Source organism: Schistocerca americana, chromosome 11 (genome assembly GCF_021461395.2).
Source record: "Schistocerca americana isolate TAMUIC-IGC-003095 chromosome 11, iqSchAmer2.1, whole genome shotgun sequence".
Lineage (NCBI taxonomy): Eukaryota > Metazoa > Arthropoda > Insecta > Orthoptera > Acrididae > Schistocerca > Schistocerca americana.
The window spans coordinates 187,173,365-187,191,752 of record NC_060129.1 but is presented as its reverse complement, the minus strand read 5'-3'; the positions used below and the strand labels follow the sequence as shown (position 1 = coordinate 187,191,752).

The 18,388-nt window shown below is 39.5% G+C and overlaps 1 protein-coding gene across 4 annotated transcripts in view; it reads right to left on the bottom strand.

Moving 5' to 3' along the window:
* Positions 1 to 18,388, bottom strand: part of LOC124553908 (zinc finger protein 708-like) — a 90,322-nt gene that overhangs the window by 71,711 nt on the left and 223 nt on the right. For 2 of the 4 annotated variants that reach the window (XM_047127929.1, XM_047127931.1), the window contains exons 2-3: positions 16,712 to 16,798; positions 217 to 303 (exon numbers count right to left, since the gene is read on the bottom strand). In XM_047127929.1, coding sequence (XP_046983885.1) covers positions 217 to 303; positions 16,712 to 16,798 — 174 coding nt within the window. Of the gene's footprint in view, positions 1 to 216; positions 304 to 16,711; positions 16,799 to 17,688; positions 17,843 to 18,228; positions 18,385 to 18,388 lie in introns of those variants that run through there. The other 2 variants (XM_047127932.1, XM_047127930.1) reach the window with 2 other exon arrangements.

Below are 18,388 nucleotides of genomic sequence, written 5' to 3'. Positions count from 1 at the left end.
ACTTAGTTTCCTAGAAGTTTTATTCAAATCGCGTTAAACACAAGAGAATAACATACATACAGTCAATTGAAATTTTATAAAAATTCTGGAGAAGTGCTACTATCCTAGGTTTTAATGTTTCATCATTTATGATCACTGAGATTTACTGCACCCATTGCATTACAAGATGTTCATACTGTACTTCATGCACGATGAATCACTGATGTGAAAACTTACATGATGTTCAGTGCCATCCAAATCCTGTTTCAGTTCTGGGTCATGCTTTATACGAAGACTAGGCATCGTTAGTGGATCTTCAAGAAACTGAAAAAAGAAAGAATGATGGCATATTCAAAGCAACCGTCCCTTGCACTTGAGTGGTGGTTACACAACATGCAGAGCTAAAAAGCTATTGGTCAGATGTATTCACTTACTGGCCTTAGGTAACAAGAAAACATCTGTCACATTAGATTAGATTTATTTTCATTCCAATTGAGCCATATTGCTGAGGTCCTACACGATGCAGAACATGTTAGAAAAACAATAATACACGACAAACATTTGAAACTAAAGCACCGTTTAATTTAGAGGTAGACACATCAGAGATATACCAACCAAATCAACAGAAATTATTTCTCACACACACACACACACACACACACACACACACACACACACACACACACACACACACACCGCACGCACGCACGCACGCACGCACAGGATATCTTATTTTTCTCAACTAAAGTTTTCCTCACTTTGCAAGGGAGACATGTTATTGTGGGTAGACAGTTCATGCAGATAAACGCACTAATACAATACTATTTCATTTCAAGACAAAATTACACACACTATCTAAAATATCATGACAATTTTCTCCTTTTCACCAGTACCACTATCATCCATTTTCATGCTTTATTTGAATATTTAAATAGTGTGCCACCATTGTAATTTTATTTGAGGCATTTTTGCTGGGATGGTCGCAGTCACCAGCATTGACACAGGCCACTGAGCACATCAGGATTTGTGTAAGCAGGTAGAAATTTCTGTATCATTGAGTAAATCATGCTATGTGACAAATTTTTAAAATTTCTACTGTTTTACTGCAAAGTTGATTCATTATTGTGAAGAATTGGATAAATTTATGTGCATAGAAATGCACTATATTTGCTGATGAATGGAAGATGCTGATTACTCGCAGTGTTTATGTAGATGACAACAGGAATTATTATTAATATATTTGCAATTGCATGACAGAGAAACTCCAGTAACATTACTAAACTGAACTGTGTGCCTCATGTATGAAGCCAAATCCTAAACCTTTCATGTTCCAAGTGCACAGGAGCAGGCGAAACTGGCCAATTGTCTGTAAAATGCTTGGTGAAGTGTCTGGTGTGGTCAATGGCTTCAAGCTTGTGATGCAACTCGATTGAACTCTCCACTCTCTTCGTAAGTACAAGATCAACTGCAAGCTCTCTCTCGTTACATGTGACTGATTCAGATGGAAACTTCTTCATGAAGTAAAATGTAAAATTTTACAAAACATTAGTTAGTTCTATGTAACCCAAGCTTTTTGTTACAGTATTTGATTCGCTTTAAATTTATTCCTCTACCCTGTTATTTAAATTATTTTTACTATGTCAGATCTCACTGTGTACTGCAAATATTCACTTTTTGTTTCCTTTTTAGATATTATACCTGATACTACTAATATTTCTTGCAAGTCAGAACTACAACTAGTTGAAATGGAATTCACATCAAATCTCTTGACATACATCACAATAGCATTTCTTGATTTTTATTTCAGAATTCAAGTTAACTTTATTTTTGTATGGTTTCAGTCCTTCCAGCCCCCCTTTCAGGCTAGTTCAATCACTATACTATAAGTAAAATTTACATGAAAACAGAACTGGCTGTTTATGAGGACTCCAAATATCATTTAGACATTTGAATGTATCCATTACAGTTGTCTAACACCAGAACCTTAAATTACATGAAATTTAATTTGATTCATAAAACAGATTATAATTATGACATAGGGGTCATTTGACACCATGTAATGATGTCACAAACCACCACAATAGAAAAAACTAGTATTAACAGCAGTGTAGGGTGAGTCACGGTGCAATGTAGATGAATGTAACAAGCAGATGCTTTGACAGATATTAGTTTGAAGATGGCACTTTGTTTTTGCCAAGTGCGAATGTGGGAACACTGATTCAGTAAGATAGTTCAATGCATCTCACTTCTTTATGTTTTCCATGTGGAAGCCAAATAAGTTCTTCGTGAAGTTCTTATTTATAAAGTTAAAAAACACCTGAGACAAGAAATGATGTTATGCACCTGCAACACTAGAGGAAAATATGACATGCCAACAAAAGTTGGTACAACTTTCTGATGGGCCATCTCCCCCCTCCCCCCCCCCCCCCTCTAACCCCAGAGTGTATATTAATAACACCTGTTGCATGCTGTAATGGGAAACTATGATGGCTGAAAAGCCAATGACATATTTTTGATTCAATGGCAAGACAAACAGTACTCAACCTGACAACTATCTCGACATGTCAAGTGCTAGAGTGCGATGAAACTGAATTCTCATAGAAAAACCCTGCTTCCAGTGGGCAAAACAAAAAAAAAAAACATGTAACACATAATGTAACACTGGGTTTTCAGTAATTTTTTTGCTCATTTGTTTCTGATATTTATTTGTATCCTGCAGGACTCTGTACAAAAACAGGAAATGATGGAAAAAACTTTCAGTTTCCAGGCTATCCAAAACCTCAGAGTAGGCTATGTATCCATCTGTCACAACATAGATTCCACCTCTGAGAGAAAGCTCTTAATAATATTTGAAGAGAGGCAGTGAAACACTGCTCTACACCCCAATACAATAACATCTTGTGAGCAGCAAAAGAACATGAAGACAGGGCTATCCACACAATACCAATCACCAAAACCAAGACTTGTATAACAGATATAATTATTAATAAAATTTCAAAATCAAAGTTGCACATGTGTTCTGTATACACACATATATGATTATATAACATTAACAGAATCATCAGCAAGTGTCAAAAGCATGCTGTGAAGGAAAGGCCATACACAAAATTGATTATGTTGTATGTTAACAGCATGAGTGAGTTGGTTAACATCTGTGCATTGTCTATGATGTAATATACTCCCATTGCCTGTCACCAAACCACTTCAGAGACATTTTACAAATATCTACTTTTTACCATAACCATGTGCAGTACATGGACCATCATTTGTAAAGTTTAGCTAATAAACCTCTCCAAAGGAGTTGTTTGCTTTCGGAACTATGTTATTAACATGGGCACATTAAAGCCACTTTGAAGTAACATATGTACATCTCAAGTACCTGCACTTACCAGGTCTCCATGGCAATGCCTAAGAAACAACAGAAGCCCCTGGGGTTCCAGTCAAGATGCCACAGGCCCATAAGCTTTCCAATGTGCTTGACATTGCTGACTTTTTTTCACCAAAAAGGAAAGGGAGGACACTGGCTGCAAGATTATTCGTGTTTGCCTTATTATAAGACAAGATGTGCTGAGTGTTGTTGATTGGACACCCAAACCAACACAACTCACTCCACCTGTTGGGCCTGAAGAATACCTCCTTGCAGCATCCAATCAAGCAGTGAGGGGTTGCTCATCACTGGGAAATCCAAGACTCTCAAGCAAACAGCAGCCTTGTGTAGTGATACACACCACTATGAAGAAATGTGGCAATACATACCACTACAGAGAAGTGATGCATATCCCTACATCATCAAATGATACTTGCAACTAGAAGTTATTTGTGTAACAAGATTAGAGAAACAAAATATATTGAGTATAAATGTACATGGCACAAGAGACATGTCAACATCTTGTGTTGCCATGGTTCCATCTGAGATGTGGTGTTCCATCATTACCTAATTTTTCTACATGGCTGGGTTATGTATGACCCTCAATATTTTTCCATGTACTGATGGATCATCATCTGCAACTAAATTATGTTCCTTTGAGTTAGGTTGGCTGATCAGCACATCTCTACCTATGAAACAATGTTTTTGCACAACAAAATGTCATGTCTGTTTTGTAGAACTCCACTCACAAGCTACACTTCTTTACTTTATGGAAAACAATGTTTATCTTCTTGTCCCAATCACTATCTATTATGCCTGTGCCAAGTTGAAGGCTCCAATAAGAACTTTTTATTTTATTTTATGGTGATCTTAGCTCCCTATTTTCTGACCTGTGTTATTCAGTGGAAGATGATAGGGTACACCTGTAAAGACCATGAGGGTACTATGGTCAAGAAGATGCTAACCAAATAGTAGGTTATATGCAGAATGAATTTTTTAGGTTAGAAAACCACCGGTAAAGACAATAAGCAGGTAGCTGCAGATACATTGTGGGTCACCTAATTTTGGTACTGAGGAAAATACATGTCAAATGTCACAAAAACTAAATGCAAATGCAAAGTAAAAGTAAAGCTTTCTTCAACCTGGAGGTAGTTATTAACACAATAGTGCTCTAGCAGGCACTGTCTTACTGGATGCAGTATGCCACTGGCTTCCTCCAACTTCTGAACTCACTAACACAGTTAGTTACACGAGGACCTACAGCGTCACCCTGGAATGGAAATTGTCATTTTCCACATAGACAATTTCCATATGTGAAAAAGTGACAGGTGATACTTGGAACTTAACCCAAAACACTTGAATTTGTAGCCTCACACTTATACATTCAATAAGCAATCGTCTTACTCTTAGAAAAATGTGTAAGCATTCAAGACAAGATATAGAGTTTCGTTAACAGTAGCACTGCACACACAACACTGGAAGGAAAACGAGAAATAATTAGCAACAAAATCTCATATTGCATACAGAGGACCCATCAGAAAGATGCACCACAGAACACTGGCAGTAACACATTTATCATCATGAAAAATCAGTAATGTGCAATGAGATAAATCTACATTTATCTCATTGCATGTTACTGAAATCTGAAATAATCTGCATGCTGTTAACTATCAAATGTGAGGAAAAAATTATTTTTAAGTGTGAGGTGGAAAAATAACCATTTGAGTTCCAACATCCACCCATCATATCCTGTGAACTACGTAACTGGAATTGCATGCATTGAGAGTGGGAGAAAGATGTGGAGGACAATTAAATCAATGATGTACAATATATGAGGTTATGCAAACAGACAACATGAGCCACGTCCTTTTATCAGGAATTGTCCCTCCATTTCCTCAAAGAGATTTAGGGAATCCACAGAAAATGAAGATCTAAATTTCCAGAGGACAATCTGAACTCATTCATCTCAAATCATGTCCTGTGACGGTGTCACAGCTCTGAGAACAAAAACAACAGGAAAATGTTTTTTCTGTTAGCAATAGACATGCCCAAAATAATCAATTCTCTAAATACAGAGATTGGATCCTGAGCACTGGACTACTAAATCAGCACAGATCACGACTGTCAAAAACAAGTTTTTAAAGAAAGGAATATACTTCTGCCTAACAAACCTTTTAAAGTTATTAGAAACTATATAATAACCAATACACCCAGCTATGGGGAATGATGTGGAATACAGTGAGGACCTGCATCTGTTTAACAACAACAACATAACATAGTTACACGGCCGCAGACATCTGTATAACAGATTCAAATGAAGCCAAATCTACTGGATCTCCACTGCCAACCAAAACTGAACATAAGAATCATCAAGTCAGCTTATATAAGAAGTGTTCCACTAATTTATAAGGAAGACCATATCTTGCAAAAAATTAAATGGAAAAAGAAATCCCACAACTTTTGAAAAAAAATATTTGCAAATGGACTAAAAGCATCTCTACAAATGCTTGTTGACACTGTTGCACACAGAAGCAAAAGAGAAGACAGGAACAGAAAGACATAATTACACTGCTTTACCTCAGAACATAAAATTGCGTTTCACATTTTTACTACAGCATCGATACCAAAATGACAGATATATAATTGACTAAGGTGGGGACAGGAGGGAGAAGGAAAAACCAAAGTTATTCTACACAGAGTAGACCGCTAGACCTGAAAGGGCAGCCATCAGATTAAATAAAACACGTGGATGTTGTACAACCACCTCTGTCAATGGAAGTGTTACTTTATGGAACAATGGCTTCACAAGGGAATAGAGAAATGCACGTCATTTCGGTTTGTAAGAAGAGGCGCAGGAAACATGTTTGGAGCTGAAGACCTTAACATCAGATAATTGTTCACCAATATAACGATTTTGGAAAGGAAACAGTTCCTCTGCAAGAATAAAAATGGATCCTACAGTCATTGATCAAGTAACATTGATTGCTCTGTTCACTCACAGTGCTGCTGCAATGCAGTCAGCCAACACAATTTTGAATACCAGATGATTTCAGCTAATGAGGAACGTCCACAAAGTGATCTAGTGAATGTTTAACATTAGAAAATCTTCTATGTAACACATGAAAAAATTTATTTGGGCCACATTGATGAGTTAAACTTTGATTTCTTGCGTTTTGTGGTCTGTCCCCTAGCCATTATGGACACATCACTGTGACAATAATAACTAGACTGAAAAGGGGATCTTACAGATCATCCTCTTCAATTTCCTTCAGATTCATAGTATACGGAGTTTAGTGCTGGACCATCAATTTCCTGAGCCAGTACTATGCCATTACCAAACAACTAAAAAAATTTACTTTGAAAATCAGAAGATTTTTGAGTGCTGTCAACTACAAAATATTTCCTACTTATTAACACAATTGCTGGTAATTGAGAGTATATCATAAAAGTGCAGTAATGAAAAAGTTGCTGGTTCAAATCTCCTAGTAGGAACTACTACTACTTTTTAAAAACTCCAATGTCAACTAACAAATTGCAAATTTAACAAATACTGAATTGTAATGGTTTAGTAAAAATTGCATCTTTTTACATTAGGCCTACTTGACATTTTAAAACAAAGATTTTGATACATTTATGGGCAATTTCTTCATTTTCTATCTGATGATTTCCATTTTTATACCAAATTTAATTTTTTAACAATACTTGCATTTTTATGTAATTTTTAATTAAAATAACTTTTTCATAAAGTATGATTCAGCATGAATTAAAATTACCATTCATTTTACATATGGTATTTAAATCAAACTAAAAGAACTGGTTTCTATTAGTGTGATCTGAACCACCAACTTTATGATTGTTATAGAATTATCCTATGCACTCCGCTACAGACAACGATGTAATAAATTTTATATCACCCAATGTCCAAATGCATTTCTTGTTTCTACTTTCATGGAGAACTGTGTCACACTGCTTTACCTAAGATGAAAACCTATGAGGAAACAAGTGACGTCCCCTTGGCAGGCCTGGAGGCATGCTTGGTTAGAGTAATTGTTAAAGTAACTGATCCATAAACCAAGAGTTATGGCCTTAAATCTGAGACATAGCAACAGTTTTCATATCTATCTGTGTATGTGTATCAATTAAGCCTCTCAGAACTGTTATTTATGTTTATATAGATAGGGAAGTAATTCTACAAATATATATGCTAGAACAATTTCTCCTGCTCAAAGACAGTACTTTAAACAATATAGCGTACAGCCCCCACCCCAAACATACCATGGACATTGCTGAGGTAGTGTTGCTTGCATGTCAATGATACTGAAAACAATGTTAGGTGCAACCACAAGTAAGTATTATCTGTGGAGAAATCAAGCTAACCCATGCTTCCTCAAGGGGGATAAAATCCTTTTCAGTAGTTACAGGAGCAATGGTCTGGATAATCAACTGACCTGGCCTTGTAGCATTAAATAACTTCCTTTGCCAATACTGGAAATGGCTGAAAGTAAAGGGCAACTGTAGCTGTGTGTTTTTGTTCTCAAGATCATGCATCTCTACTGTACAAAATTATCTTAGGATCATTCTGGAGATAAAAAAATCCCCCATTCAGATCTACAGGCAGAGACTACCCAGGAGAATGTTATCAGGAAAAGCAAGACAGGCAGCCTATATGTCAGAGTGTGGAGTATTAGATATCTTAGTATGGTAGGCATATATCACTAGGGTTGGGTTGTTTGGGGGAAGAGACCAAACAGCGAGGTCATCGGTCTCATCGGATTAGGGAAGGAAGGGGAAGGAAGTCGGCCGTGCCCTTTCAAAGGAACCATCCCGGCATTTGCCTGGAGCGATTTAGGGAAACCACGGAAAACCTGAATGCGAGTCCAGTTATATCACTAGGGTCATGATAAATACTGCCTACGGAAAAATTAAAGTGACCTTTGGAGAAAAGAGAACCACTTGCATGATAATCAAGAGCTCAGATGGAAAACCAGTTCTAACCAAAGAAGGGAAAGCAGAAAAGTTGATTGTGTATTTACAGGGTCTATACAAGGGCGATGTACTGGAGGGTACTATTATGGAAATGGAAGAGGACGGAGGTGAAGATGAAATGGGAGAAATAATACTGTGTTATGTGTTTGACAAAGCACTAAAAGGTCTGAGTCTAAACACAGCCCAGGGAGTAGACAACATTTCATTAGAACTACTGATAGCCTTGGGAGAGCCAGCCCTGACAAAACTCTACCATCTGGTGAGCAAGATGTATGAGACAGGTGAAATATCCTCAGACTTGAAGAATATAAATTCAAATCCAAAAGAAAGCAGGTGTTGACAGAGGTGAAAATTACCAAACTATCAGTTTAATAAGTAATGGCTACAAAATACTAACACGAATTCATTACAGACGAATGCAGAAACTGGTAGAAGCCGACCTTGGGGAAGATCAGTCTGGATTCCATAGAAATCTTTGAATGCATAAGGCAATATGGACACTACAACTTACCTTCAAAGATAGATTAAGGAAAGGCAAACCTATGTTTCTGGCATTTGTAGACTTAGAGAAAGCTTTTGACAATGTTGACTGGAAAACTCTCTTTCAAATTCTGAAGGTGGCAGGGGTCAAACACAGGGAACTAAAGGCTATTTACAATTTGTACAGAAACCAGATGGCAGTTATAAGGGCCAAGGGGCATGAAAGGGAAGCAGTGGTTGGGAAAGAAAAGAGACCCAATGTTATTGAACCTGTATATTGAGCAAGCAGTAAAGGAAACAAGAAAAATTTGGATTAGGAATTAAAAATCCATGGAGAAGAAATAAAAACTTTGAGGTTTGCCAATGACATCGTAATTCTGTTAGACACAGCAAAGGACCTGGAAGAACAGTTGAACAGAATGAACAGTGTTTTGAAAGGAGGATGTAAGAAGAACAGCAACAAAAGCAAAGTGAGGAGAATGGAATGGAGTTGAATTGAATCAGTGATGCCAAGGGAATTAGATTAGGAAATGAGACGCTTAAAGTAGTAGATGAGTTTTCTTATTTGGGGAGCAAAATAACTGATGACGGTCGAAGTAGAGAGGATGCAAAATGTAGACTGGCAAAACAAGGAAAGCTTTTCTGGAGAAGACAAATTTGTTAATATTGAGTATAGATGTAAGTGTAAGGAAGTCGTTTGTGAAAGTATTTGTATAAAGCCATGTATGGAAGCGAAACATGGACGATAAATAGTTTAGACAGGAGGAGAATAGGGGCTTTCGAAATGTGCTGCTATAGAAGAATGCTGAAGATTATATGGGCAGATCACGTAACTAATGAGGAGACACTCAACAGAAACGGGGAGAAGAGGAATTTGTGGACCAACTTGATGAGAAGAAGGGATCGGTTGGTAGGACATGTTCTCAAGCATCAAGGGACCCCAATTTAGTATAGGAGGACAGTATGGAGGGAGACCAAGAGATCAATACACTACACAGATTCAGGAGGATGCACGTTGCAGCACGTACTTTGAGATGAAGAAGGTTGCAAAGGATAGGGAAGCATGGAGAGCTACACCAAACCAGTCTCTAGACGGAAGAAGAAGAAGACGACGACGACAGCGTAGGAAGGTTGGAGAGTTTAGAAAGGAAAAAAGGATAGGTTGTACTCAGTTGTAGTAAGATCTCAAACACAGTGGCAGAAAGGACAGGATTCCTAGTCAGGTCAGTGCAGGATTACCAACAAAAAACCAAATAGGTGCCATCTATGGACAGGCCTAGTAATGAATAAGAAAATAGAAACATGAGTAAGCTATTATCAACAGAAATGCCAATAAATTACCACAGTTGAAATAGGAATGAAGAAAATACGACAGTGGTAGAAATTTGTATGGCAACTAGACCAGCAGATGGGAAGAGGAAAAAGTTTGATGACAAAAAGTTATTCAGTAGCTAAGGAAGATGAAAACCAATTCTAGAAGGGAATGAAATTCAATAGTAGGAACAGGAAGAATAAGCATAATAGCAGGAAAATAACCAATAGCAGAAAGGAATGAAAGGGGGAAGCCACATGGTAGAATTTTGAACATTGCATGAATTAATCACTGCGAACACTTGTTTCAAATATCATGAAAGTAGTTTATGTATGTGGAATAACCTGGAGACACCAAAAGATATCAAACAGATTATGTAAAGGCAAAAACAAGGATTTCAAAACCAGATTTTAAACTACAAAACATTACCAGTAATAGATGTGGACTGGCTAGAGTTGTTTTTATTAACTGCTAAATAACACTGAAGAAATGGTAAAAGTAGAATTTAAGCAGATCTGGACAAATTAATGGAACCAAAACTCACTGATGGTTTCAAAATGAGCATTAGGCAACAAGTGATAAATAGAGGAAAGGAATACAGTGGATGATGATTAGCCTGCTTTGAGATGAAACAGTGAAGGCAGCAGGAAACATGTGTAAAAAGTAAGACCTAGTATGAATACCTATATGAATATCTTGGCACCTCATGATATACCGAATTTAACTGATGAGAGGAGAAAATACAAACCTGCAGCTATATAAGCAGGCAAAAGGGAATACGGAATGATGTTGACAGGACATGCAGTATGGCTAAACAAGAATGGTTGTAAAGCAAAGGGAAACGAACTTGCTCTAGAAAGAGGAAAGGAAGTAGGTGTAGAGCAGAATTTGATACAGCACTGGAAGAGTGAAGAAGTAACAAGGCCATTGCAGTTGATGACATTCCCTCAGAATCATTGCTATACTTGAGGAAGCCATCCATGACGAAATTATTCCACTTTTGTGCAAGATATGAGAAAGCTGACATACAGTCATACTTCAACAAGAATGTAATAATTCAAATTCGAAGAAAGGCAGGTGCTGACAGGTGTGAATTTTATCAGACCACCCAATTAATATGTCATGCTTGCAAGAATGGAAACACACACACACACACACACACACACACACACACACACACACACACACACACACACACAGTCAGCAGGCACTGGGACATGACAGCATCTGCTTCTGGCATGAGCAACCATCTGTTAGGGTACGTGATGAGGTATGAGGAGACATGGGGCAGGGGGAGAGAGGGATAGAAGTGTAAGGGTGGGAGGAGGGGAGGGGGAAGATACTGTGTTCCCTGTGAGAGAATGCAAGGATGTGGCAGAGACAGTATGGGATGCTAAAGGCAGTGTTGGGAAGCTGTACTGTGGAAGGGGAAGGGGAGGAGAGAAATCAAGAAAGAGTGTTTGTGTGTGTGTGTGTGTGGGGGGGGGGGGGCGTACTGAAGTAGTGAGAGCATGGAAGGGCATATGGGTAGAGGACATGGACTAGCATAAATTAAGTCCAGAGGGGTTACAGGAAGTAGTGATAGGTTGTGTTAGAAGGTAGAATCCAGATGGTGTTGGCCATGAAGCAGTCATTGAACTGAAGAACAACATGCTGGGGGCACTTTCAGCAAGTGGGTGGTCCAGCTCTCTCATGGCCACAGTGGTCACTCATGAAGATAGAGCGTGTTAGTTGTCATGGCTATGTAGAAAACAGCACAGTGGTTTCAGGCTGGTAGTTGCCAATGACATGGTTGCTTTCACAGGTAGCCCAGCATTTGTGTTGGAGACGTCCGACAGGGCTGGAGGGATCAAGCATGTCCTGCATGTAGGGGTTAACAGAAACGTCTGAGTCCACCCATCTGCTTTGACCAATGACGTCACCAATATGGTGGAAACGACCATTCACAACTCCCATATCGCAGCTATGACGTCATTACATAAACATGACAACCAACGCAAAAATAGATCGAAAAACCATCAAATTCATATTCTTCCAAAAAATACACTCCTGGAAATGGAAAAAAGAACACATTGACACCTGTGTGTCAGACCCACCATACTTGCTCCGGACACTGCGAGAGGGCTATACAAGCAATGATCACACGCACGGCACAGCGGACACACCAGGAACCGCGGTGTTGGCCGTCGAATGGCGCTAGCTGCGCAGCATTTGTGCACCGCCGCCATCAGTGTCAGCCAGTTTGCCGTGGCATACGGAGCTCCATCGCAGTCTTTAACACTGGTAGCATGCCGCGACAGCGTGGACGTGAACCGTATGTGCAGTTGACGGACTTTGAGCGAGGGCGTATAGTGTGCATGCGGGAGGCCGGGTGGACGTACTGCCGAATTGCTCAACACGTGGAGCATGAGGTCTCCACAGTACATTGATGTTGTCGCCAGTGGTCGGCGGAAGGTGCACGTGCCCGTCGACCTGGGACCGGACCGCAGCGACGCACGGATGCACGCCAAGACCGTAGGATCCTACGCAGTGCCGTAGGGGACCGCACCGCCACTTCCCAGCAAATTAGGGACACTGTTGCTCCTGGGGTATCGGCGAGGACCATTCGCAACCGTCTCCATGAAGCTGGGCTACGGTCCCGCACACCGTTAGGCCGTCTTCCGCTCACGCCCCAACATCGTGCAGCCCGCCTCCAGTGGTGTCGCGACAGGCGTGAATGGAGGGACGAATGGAGATGTGTCGTCTTCAGCGATGAGAGTCGCTTCTGCCTTGGTGCCAATGATGGTCGTATGCGTGTTTGGCGCTGTGCAGGTGAGCGCCACAATCAGGACTGCATACGACCGAGGCACACAGGGCCAACACCCGGCATCATGGTGTGGGGAGCGATCTCCTACACTGGCCGTACACCACTGGTGATCGTCGAGGGGACACTGAATAGTGCACGGTACATCCAAACCGTCATCGAACCCATCGTTCTACCATTCCTAGACCGGCAAGGGAACTTGCTGTTCCAACAGGACAATGCACGTCCGCATGTATCCCGTGCCACCCAACGTGCTCTAGAAGGTGTAAGTCAACTACCCTGGCCAGCAAGATCTCCGGATCTGTCCCCCATTGAGCATGTTTGGGACCGGATGAAGCGTCGTCTCACGCGGTCTGCACGTCCAGCACGAACGCTGGTCCAACTGAGGCGCCAGGTGGAAATGACATGGCAAGCCGTTCCACAGGACTACATCCAGCATCTCTACGATCGTCTCCATGGGAGAATAGCAGCCTGCATTGCTGCGAAAGGTGGATATACACTGTACTAGTGCCGACATTGTGCATGCTCTGTTGCCTGTGTCTATGTGCCTGTGGTTCTGTCAGTGTGATCATGTGATGTATCTGACCCCAGGAATGTGTCAATAAAGTTTCCCCTTCCTGGGACAATGAATTCACGGTGTTCTTATTTCAATTTCCAGGAGTGTATAATGAAACTAATGGGACAAGTGGAAGGGAATTGGGGGTTTTTGAGTGGGGACAAACAAAAAATGAACACATGCCACTTAACCAAACGATAAAATAAAATGAGCACAACCTTCCCAAAATGAATTAAAGACTATTTCCACTGGAATCTAACACTTCCCTTGACCCGGATATTTCACTAGTTCTGTTGGTTACAAAATACAACTGGGAAAGGTGAAGAGATTATTTCTCATTTTGGGGCACAAGAGGTAGTGTAAAACCTGGCAGAGAATATGATTCAGTTACTTATCCTGGGTGGTACTGATTTGCAATGGGAGTGTTCCTTTATGGCCAACAGTGGTTATGTGAGAGATTGTAGGTGACTGACGAAACAAAGCATGGGAGATCCCTTTCTGGAAAATGTTTTAAAGGAAATTTTAGACTGTGCATGCCTCAGACAGACCCTTAGCATATTCCTTCAAACCACATTATTTCCCAGTATTCTTAGCTGGTGGAGTCTACTTGAATTTCCTTTCACCATAACTCACTATACCAGAAAAAAAAAATACCTTGCACACCTACTAATTCTTTCATCACCACTACTGCCAATATTAACTTTTAGATCATAGTATTATTTACTCTCACTGCTACTTCAGACACTCACGTCATTTTAATACTATTTGTCATATTATAACTTATCTTCAGGAAAATAAGATATGAAAAGGGTATTGTATATGTGAAACTGTGGTTCAATTTAATAGAGGGCCTGATGGACGTAATCAGATCAGGTTCACTAAACAAACCAACAGTATCAGAAAGGTGTCATAAATGAATCTTTATCTGGTGAAGGGCTTGCAATTCTGGGTGGCTAGAAATAAATCTTCTAGGTGGCCTATAAATCAATTGGCATAATATGGTGCCATACAAATGCCCTTTTACGTACTGCAGATTTGTTTGTAGGCCATGCCTCCAAAGGAGAAGTAATTATAGGTGAGGATGTAGTTGGTCGTGGTGACAAAAAAGGGGCTGTAGGTTTGGTGGCAGACACTGGGAAAAGTAGTGTTCAGTAACAGAAAGCCATGAGTGTTGGGGATATAATCATAGCAGGGCGCCGAGTGGTAAAGGAACAGGAACTGTGGAGATTCAGTGTAGTAAATGATTGGTGTCTTTTGTGGTACGGTATGTTGTAAAAGGCTGAAGGTGTTGCCCCATTAGAACAAAGATTCCATCTTTGGGAGCAAATCTTAAAAAAAATGCATACATGCAACCACATTTTCTGACCTGTGCAAATGGAAACTCTTCCTGCTACATATCATTCATCCCCGTAACCCCCCTAGCCTAACTTCCACTCAACTCCCCCGCCCCCCTCCAGACTCCCAACACTGCACCTAGCAGCCCTATCCTGTCCTCCACCCCCATGTCCTTGCACAAACCCACAGGCAGCACAGCATCAGCCCCACCCCTACCCTGCTACCCCTCACCTCCCCACCCTATGCCACCTCTTTACCCCACCACTCACTTCAACCGATTTCTGTTCGCATTACCTGAAGTCATGCCCTAGTGCCATGTGTGTGTGTTTTGTACTTCATAAGAATGACTGTCGAAAAGCTTAAATATTTAGCAGTCAATTCATTCTAGCTACCTGCAACCTAAGGCCTCCTCAATATGGTGAGTAGGAATGTATCCTTTGTATATCATTATTCTATCCCGACATTTCTCTTGTGTGATTTCACTTTCTTTGTTCTTTGGAAAACATAACTGAGGCAACTGAGTTTTGTCTGTCATCATAGGACCATTTCAGATACAATCTCACATGAAAAGGTAGAACAGCAATTGCTCAGTTACACAGCTTTGAGCTAATGAAAGACAGATACGTTAACAATAAAGATGTAACATGAGATAAAGGTGCAATGTAATCCTCACTTCTGTGGTTGTTCCAAAAAAGTGATAAGAGGAGATTGCCATGCCTAAGGCATGTTTTAATTTGCCGGAAGCTAACAGTGACATTCTATTATAATTACTTCTTTGATGAGCATCAAATCTGTAGGTGTATTTTTTGTGTTACAGGTGTGTCATGTTTGAGCCCGCACAGTTTCATTCTGTGATTACATTAACATTTAAGTAATTTGTATCATACCAAATATTTAGAGTGGTAATGGGAAGATCTACTGGTTAAACAGTACTGCAAACATTCTGTAGTTAGAACTGTAGCACTCACTTATTCTTTTAGAATCAGCATTAGCACCATTTCCTTCTTAAGCTTGTGAATTCTACTACCAACTACACTTTCATTTAATGGTATTTAAGGTCCTCAAATGTTTTCAACAACAGCTCTTGGTCCACCTACCACTTCCCTACATTTAATAGATTCTGAATACCTACTGAAAAAACAAAAACCGACCAAGAATATTAAGACTGCTGACAAGAACTTTGAGGGTATAAAACCAATTACACGAAGAGAATATTGTAGGGGTCATGACTTTAGATTTCTCCACCAGGCACCATGATGGATAGACTGCCAAATATTGTATTTGCAATAAATCCACATATACCTTCCTCTTGTCTGAGACAGCAACTGTGGTCAACTTAAAAATTGACCACAAATATAGCATCTGATCAGTTCATCCAACAGACCATAGAACTGATCTACCGTACTAGCCATAGCATCTGCACTTTAGCAAGTTAAGTCCTACCCACATATTACTTCATCATATCCATCAATAATACCACTTTCTATCTAGACTTCAACACCACACCAAACAATCTTGAATTAGAAAATTAATTTGTAACACCTGATTGCTAACACCTCAACAATTTAAGAACATGTGAATTTCATAGTAGACAACAGACCTGTAATCATTAACTGCTGACATGCCAACATCACACTCGAACAATATGCTACAGAAATTTTGAAATAAATTAAATACTAGAGAGCAGCATCATATACTACAGGACACCAATCCATTTCAAATATGTTGAACAACCAAGAGTTACACAACTTTGTCAGCTCATGTATCAAAACCAACAGCCAATACCAAATGTTTCATTTGACAAACAACAGGACATGTAATCTGCTTGTTTACACACCACATAGCACATAAAAATTAATGAAACAATGGTAAGAAATACATGAAGCTATTTACCAACGAGCCTGATTCAGCATACACTTCATTCTTCTCTTTTTTCAGCCAATTAGTTCCCTTGCAGTCCATGATTGCCCTAGTAAGCCACTGAAAAACAAGAAATAAGAAGTGGTCATATTGTTTGCATTGTTACTATTTGTTATGGTGCACAGGTGGTATTTTCTGGCTGCAGCAAATGAGTCAGTGCATATGGAAAATTTCAAAATGGCTGATGAAAAGAACTGGTTTACAACTTGCTTGTTATGAAGACTCTGAAGTCTCACTGTCGTTAATGGAAAACGAAACTCAATTTGAGAGAAAACAAAACCAACACACACATGGAAAAAAGATTATTAGTTGCTGCTGTTACTTAGTAACAGTTCCATGTGGTATACAATCCCATTCTGAATACGGTAACTGACATACCTTGCTTTCTTCACATAAATTTCTAACTGTCAAGCGAAGCAACTACGACAATGCGAATTTAGCAAATATGTCTATTTACTATAGACAACAACAATTTTAAGAATGAAGAACAAAAGATTAAACTGAGTCTTAAGCTTACACTCTTGAGGTATATCAGAATCTATTCTGCAAATGCCTTAATATATAGAATAATGTAATATGTTCAGAATTATATTCTCAGCAATGTATGCGAGAACAGAAGAGAATTATTTCTCAATCATACTGGCTGCTCTTTCAATCCTTAATCTATAGACCCACATTTGCTCATGGTATTTAGGAGAGCACAACACGAAAATCCACCCCTACAGACAGTTCATTTTTTTTGTCAGTTTAACAACTGATTCCTTATACAGTCATCTATTATCAAAGTTATCAACCCAGTTTAGAGCAACACTGGACTCTTTACCCAGGCACTACAAAAACAACGCACACTGCAGCCTGCGGGTTGCATAGAAAAGTAAATGATTTTTTATTGTCAAGATTTAACACCTATTAAATTCCTCTAACAAGACTTAGTGAAATTACTTTCTTACATAAGAGTATCCATGACAATCTTCTGTGGAGTTGTGATGTGCCGTATTTTGGCAGTGGCAAATACACATACCCTTTAGGCCTTACACAGTTAATTACATTTCCCATATCCTTCCAGAAAGGTGATGCACTACTCTTTCACAAAAATAGTTTCCAACGTGCACATTACTACAATAAGCAGTTAACAATATTTGCTAAACTATGGAGCACATAGCACATTGAAAACCCACGGAAAACGGAACACAATGAATTCCCTGTACAGCATTCTCTTTCATCCCAACATAATAAATCCCTGAAGTTCTGTCTTAACATGGGCAAATGAATCGGATGTATCGACAATACAACTGTTCAAGCTACAACCTGGACGAGCTACGCACCGGATTACAATGAACTCTAATAATGTTCCTAGTCATCCCTTCACAAATATTTTTACAGAACATCGCATGCACAACCCAAAGTCAATATAACAATACTAATGTAGCGTGTGTGCGAGTTTCATTAAGCGCCTTTTTTCTGTCAATCACGAAGTATTTCACACTGACCTTCACTTTCTCTAACTACCATACCATTTACAGAAACGTTTCCAGGTAATTTCAGACAACATGTCAAAATTTCAGCCGGTTCTTTTGCTAACTCACGGGAGACATTTAGCAATTTTATCAGACAGGACGTAAACAGCAAGCACATGACATACTAACAAAT